General features: G+C 32.0%; 1 protein-coding gene across 1 annotated transcript; it reads right to left on the bottom strand.

The window, feature by feature from the left end:
* Positions 1–550: 550 nt before the first annotated feature.
* Positions 551–2073, bottom strand: LOC111367340 (RHOMBOID-like protein 13). The gene has a single exon (XM_022988155.1). The coding sequence runs from the start codon at positions 1634–1636 to the stop codon at positions 830–832; it is 807 nt and encodes a 268-aa protein (XP_022843923.1). The 5' UTR covers positions 1637–2073; the 3' UTR covers positions 551–829.
* Positions 2074–6667: the final 4594 nt, after the last annotated feature.

Below are 6667 nucleotides of genomic sequence, written 5' to 3'. Positions count from 1 at the left end.
GCACTAACTATTAACCTTAAATAAACTTCCTCCTCTATTCGTGCTTGGACCGGCTACTATAGGAATATAATGGACCGAATAAAAGTTATTATCAATAAAAATAGAAGATATGACTTCACTATCAAAGATAAAATGATACTACATAATAACAATCATCCAAAAATTAGCTTTGGAATGGCATTTACTAACATTTCAATATTCTCATCTTCCCTGGATTCAAACAAAAATGGAAGAGGAAACTGAAAATTGAACAATTATATTAAGGAAACTACTGACGCTCCTTGTCTTGTTCCACAATTTATCAAGGCAACTGCTCAAAATTGAAAATACTAAATGCAAGTTCAATTGTCCTTCTTCGTTCCCATAAAATTTGTTTTTCTTACAAGAGAAGTATTTCACAGGCAATAAACAGTTTTCCTGTCCAGTAGAAGAAAAGAAAAAACATCAAATAATATATCTCAACCTCTACTCAACTTATCATCATTCATGCCTCCAAAGATTATATCAACAAATTTCTTTGAAAATGCACTTTTTATAGTCATACCAAAAAAATAAAAATAAAAAATAAATTGGTACAAGATCTGCATGACCAAGATTCAATATGATGGAGAGCTTTCCCCATAATCTACGAAGCATGAAAAATGAAGGTTATCATAGCTCTTACATTCCGTGAAGCATTTACGAGAGTTGACATGCATTAAATAGTTTGAGAAGAAGATTAAACAGCTTCAAACAACCCCGCTTTAGAACAATATTTAGCCATCTGACTTGACAATATTTAAGAGATTTAATTATAACATTACAATATAAAGTAAAACTTCCCCAGAAACTACACAAGGTCAGCACCAACACCTGGAAGCATACCCATCTGCAAGGTTCTGCCATTTCCTGAAGCCACAAAGCGCAAGGAAGGATCATTTACATGTTCAATCTCAATAAAGCTGAAATCATACGTACCCGACTTCTTCAAACTAAATATAAATACAAGCACAATCCAACCCAACATAGATATTGCCCAGTAATTGCTCATCCCATGTATCAAACCCCAGCCAATAGCATAGCCGACAATAATTCCGGATAAATGACCAAGAAAACTCGCTTGAGGAACAATTATCGACGTGAAGATGAGGGACTCAAATGGCGCAAAACTGATAGGAAGGGACAGAAACCCAAAAAGATTCAACTTGAATGAGGGTTGCTTCACTGATAGGATCGTCATCCACCCAAAAACAACACAAGAGTACCCAACAGCAGTGACTCTTCGAAAATAGTCTAGTTTGAACCTTCGTATCAAAAGATGGTACATACCAATAACAAGCATCCCTGACAAAACAACCATCACTAGTGTATAATGGAGATAATACTCTACTCCAAGGCCTATATGCCCTAACTGCTCAATAATCCCAAGGCTCCAAAGAGCACTCATGTTGAAAGCAAGATGAACAACACTAATATGTGAAAATGCCGAGGTTATTATCCTCCAATGGTGACCTTGAATTGCAGTCTCATAACTCAAGCCCACATGGGAATAACCAATGTTCTTTTTCTGAATACAGAACCAAATTACACTGCATAAACCTATTATAGAGCTTGTAGCTGGCTTTTCCCATATCTCGTAAAATAATGGTTTCCCCATCTACACACACTTGGAAACTGAATTATAAGCTATAATTTTCACAAAACAGATAAATACGCTCAAAACAAAGAGGTTGAGCCCCAACAATTCAATTTAATGCAAGTGAATCATAAATTCCAAAATTAACACAAACCAACTTCAGATTTCACTGGATTCAGCACATTCAAACCTCGTATATCAATTTCTCCTTAAAAATTAAACTTGAAATTGATTCAGAAACCGAATAGTTAGCCGTAGATTGCTAAGAATCGTGGGAGTTATTGAAAGACAGAAATTTAAAATCAAAGACTGAAGTTAAAATCACTGCAGGGTTCTTACAGATTTAGAGGAGAGATCACCTGACCAGGTCAAAGAATTGAAGAATTTCCAGAATTGAATAAAGGAAAGAGCTCTCTCTCTCTCTCTCTCTCTCCCTCCAGAATCGTCCTTAGTTCTTAGTGAAATTTCTCCTTTATTTTATTTATATCAAAAAAGTTTATTAATTTTTAAAATTTGGAAATAAGAATTTCTTTTATAATTGCTTATAAACGGGTTAATCGATAATTTTATCCTAATATTCCATAATTTCATAAAATTTACCTACTTTTTAAATACAATATCTTTTGAATCAAGAGTTTATAAACAGTTATAATCTTCAACAGACATGCATTTAAATAAGAAATGATATATTTCAAATTATAAATTTTAGATCAATTTATTAAAATTATTAATATTTTCAATCTCATTGTGATTATTAAAATATAATTTTAAAAAATAATCTTTAGCTTGTTACATAAAAATATCATAAACATTATTTTTCAATATTTTAATAGGTAAAATTGAAATGGATTAATAATACAATCATCAATCTAGGTTTGAAGAAACAATAGCAAATTTGGGGACATTAAGACCAACGTCTCAAGAATATTTTGAATAATGAAATATATCTTAACTAGCTTTCATGCAAAGTAGATATATTTTTGTAATGAGAATATTATTAGGGATTGTGAAAATGAAAGTTGTTATGAATACTGTGCAAGTAAGATATCACGAGTTCATGTGTCTTAAGACTAGAAAGCCATACTAATTGCCCCCCGAGGCACTTCTCCATTGGCAAAGGAAGGTTTCTCTCAAGGTTGGCAATTCAGAGGTCGTGGTTCGATTCGTGGGGCTCTTGGAATGCAAGGCATATACTGGAAGACAGGATTTATCCTGGAAGGTAGGAATGTCTTGAAAGGCAAGGCACATCGTGGGTTGGCTCACTAGGCACTTTGACAGTTCAGTTGGAGAGGCGCTCGGACTCTGATCAGTAGGAGGCACATCCCGCGGTTTAATTTTTTTTTTTTTTTTTTTTTTTTTTTTTTTTTTTTTTTTGGGAAGTTTATACTATTAAAGTGTTTTTTATTAGCTAGGAAAAGTTCAAGCATTAATATACCTAATAAGTAATTGGTTATTATGTTTTCTTAAGCTTAAGGTTATTACCTTGTGGTTTAAGGTCCTACCTTGCTTTGGCATGTTTTTATTTTCTTATGGGACTGTAAATTATTATGCATTTTGGTAATTTTTGTCATGGATTTTGTAAAATATGTCTACAGTCCATTACTTTCACAGTTGTAATTGTTTCTATTTTATTCCTACAGGTAGTGAGCACCCCCATTCACATGATCACCACGATGACAATACTCGTGGTCACATGCATGTTGGAGAGTCGAATTCACATCCCTTGTTGACTATAATTTGTTAATTATTTTTCAAGGAAAAAAAAGAAAGTTTTAAACAAAGAAACTATGAATAAGGAAAGATGACTTGAAGAGGATGAAATGTATAGAATTAGAGAATATGGATGAAATAAAGAATTCATGTTAGAGTTTTATGTGATAAGTGTATTTTCATCAAATTAAAGGAAAGTTCTACATCCCAATTATTAAAAAAAAACCATAATTCATGATGTTGGTGTTCTTGAAGCTTCGTTTCAACAGCAGCACTCATTGAAATGAAGATTTTTTGTTGTTCTTTTCGTTACCCTAGCTGTATTTGCACCATTGGCCATCTGAAAACACATTGGTGAGTTCCTTTTAACTTGAAAAACATATAGAAGTTAATACTTGGATGTCTTGATTACTTCGTTCAGCGTCAAATTAATAAATGTTGAATCTTATTTTTTTGTTGGGAATCGAATTTTGTCATTATATGATTTATTGCTCGAGAATAACGATATCTCTAGGAATTTTAAAGTATCGAAAACCTTTTCATTTTGTGATTAAGGTATTTTCATCTACTTTTCAATTACATACAGATCATTATTTGGGAGAAGATGAAGGTATTTGGTTCCAGAAGGCTTACTCTTAATGAATAGTTTGTGAAAAACAAACTCAACAATCATAATAAAAATGGGAAGCATGCTGGGTTCAAAATAATAACCTTATCTGATGTTGCTGAATGCTTTCTATATGCATTTCTTTATGCTTTTATGAATACAGTCCAATGATTACCATTTTCATTCCTTTGCAAACAGAAACCTACTGCTAGAAATACATTGGACAAGATAGTTTCAAGTTATCAAGTTGTGTATTGTGGTCAAGTGAGTGAAGCTGCTATTTTCAACAACTGTATTGTTCACTTCATAATTGCACTTCAGTAGTTTACTATAACACTCTTTAGTATTTTATATGAACTTTTTATTCCCTTATTTTAGTCCTACAAACCATCTTATCTCGTCTTCAGAACATCAACAAACTGGAATGTCAATAAGATTTGCTCCTTTGAATACTCTAATATTGAATTATACATGACGTTTTTCCATATATGTGCAGATCAAACTTCACTCTCAGGCAAGCAAGGTATTAAAGTTACATGATGATGTGAAAAAGAATTGCAGTAAACTTGAGATACCGCAAGAAGTTAAGAGATTATCCATGATTGTTGAAACCAAGGGTGAATTTAGGAGTTTGAATCAGCACAAGCAGCCGTTGACCATCTACCGCTGGTCACAATAAAATATTAAAAGTCCTTTTGACATCCATTTTTTTGCAAAAAATGCATTTTGGAATGTGATTTGATGGAGAACGTGTGACTAAAAATAAAAATAAAAAATTCGAATTTACGTGTAATATTATTTTATTGAATAACATATGGGTGAAAAGAAGAATGAAAAATGTATTTTTAAAGAAAGGGAATCGAACAAGGCCTAAAGTATAAATATAACAATTATTTTGTTCAAACTAAACATATATAATTCTGTTATAAAAATAAATAGAACTTATCAAATAACATTGTTGTAAAGTTTTGTATAATTCAAAGGAAGGGTGGGAATTCGAATCTTTAAAAGTGTTTGCATTACAACAGTTAGAACCTAACAAATATCATTTTGGTAAATTTAGTTATATAATTCAATAGGTACCATAATGGTTAAGTTACCACAACCCTTGCTTGAGATAACAAGTTCAAATTCTTATTGTCCCTCTCCTTATTGAATTTTTGGTAAAATTATAGAATAAAAATAATACATAAAAAATCCATTAACAAGGATTCAAACTTGAGATTTGAAGTATGTTAAGGTCACCTCTCACCAAGAAAGCTATAGGGAATGTTTGAAAATGAAATCAATTATCAGAGATATAACGAAAAAATTTAATCTATTGTTGACAAAAAAAAAAATACCTGTGGATCACCACCTGGATCCACCACTTGTTGAAACTCAAGATTTTCTCACACTTTAATTTTTTTACCATCATTTTCTGACTTTTATGTGAAAACCGTATGAATTTCTCTGTTCACAGTTCAATTTACCAAAATGAAAAATATTATACATGCTTGTTTCTATTCTAAGCAACAATCATAAAAGAAATATTCACTTCTAAAAGCTTTTGATCGCGTACTAATGAATCCTAGATGAACTTTCAATTGTAGTCATAAAAAGTATAAAATTTGAAACACCTTCTCAGAGTATGTTAATAAACCATGTCATTTGCATTTAGAAAACACTTTGTTTATGATTTATCAATTCATTATCCCTAATATCAACTAACATAATTCATACTCCTTTTGATTTAATCTTTCATTCTGCCACTCATGTTACTCATTACTATTACCACACATTTTCATAAAATCAAATCACCTTATTAAGAAGAATCATCAATGCTCAAGAGAACTAGAAAGAAAAAAAGGAACAAAATTCGAGAAATCCCCCAAAAGGTCACTGAACTTTGCCAAAATGCCCTAGGAGGTCACCGAACTTCAAAAAGTCCCTAAACAATCACTGAACTTTGCACCTCCTAGAGACCTCTTGCAAAGTTCAGTGACCATTTAGGGACTTCTGGGGGGATTTCGGCGAAGTTCAGTGACTGTTTAGGAACTTTTTGAAATTCGGTGACCTCCTAGGGCATTTTGACAAAGTTCAGTGACCTTTGGGGGGATTTCCGCAACAAAATTCTTTTGCATTACTTATTTTCTTAATTGTTTTTAATCTATAAATGAAAAAGTTATCATGAACTATGCATAAGGATTCCTCAACTTCTCTATCAACCTTGAGCTATTCAGAATGTTTAAGACATTGGAGTTCAATTTGTACACAGAGCACCAGTTGGATCAGGATTCTATTTTTTACAGTCTATTATAAGATACAGTTCATATGCTCCAATGAACATTAGTCAACGATGTTGAATTCGTTATATGAATAATAAAGTGCTAATTTACAACTGACATATTTTTACACCAAAGACTTCACTTTTAGTCTTCTATTTTTATAGTTCTCTTTAGCTTGAAATTATAAATTCATAATTTGCCTGTATTGAAAATTCACATATTATACGCAGGATAAAGTAGCAGATTCCTCAACTTTCTGAGCTAACTCATATAATCATTCCACAAGAAGCCAATATCCAGGAATGTACATTACCATACCAAGCTACTCTTCTATAATATGATCCATATAAATTTAGCTTTTATTTTTATTTATGATTTTGGCTTTGAAATGTACATGAGTAGTAAATCTTACAGAACCAATCCTCGGCTTGTTCGAGCTTTGGACATTCCTGCAGATCAAGAAATAAA

This window comes from Olea europaea, chromosome 18 (genome assembly GCF_002742605.1).
Source record: "Olea europaea var. sylvestris chromosome 18, O_europaea_v1, whole genome shotgun sequence".
Lineage (NCBI taxonomy): Eukaryota > Viridiplantae > Streptophyta > Magnoliopsida > Lamiales > Oleaceae > Olea > Olea europaea.
Note: the sequence above shows the minus strand (reverse complement) of the source record. Positions and strands in the feature narration are given on the sequence as shown.

What these genes read in the sequence shown, in the direction of transcription:
- LOC111367340 (XM_022988155.1), bottom strand. Translation starts at nt 1,636, where the DNA reads ATGGGGAAACCATTATTTTACGAGATATGGGAAAAGCCAGCTACAAGC.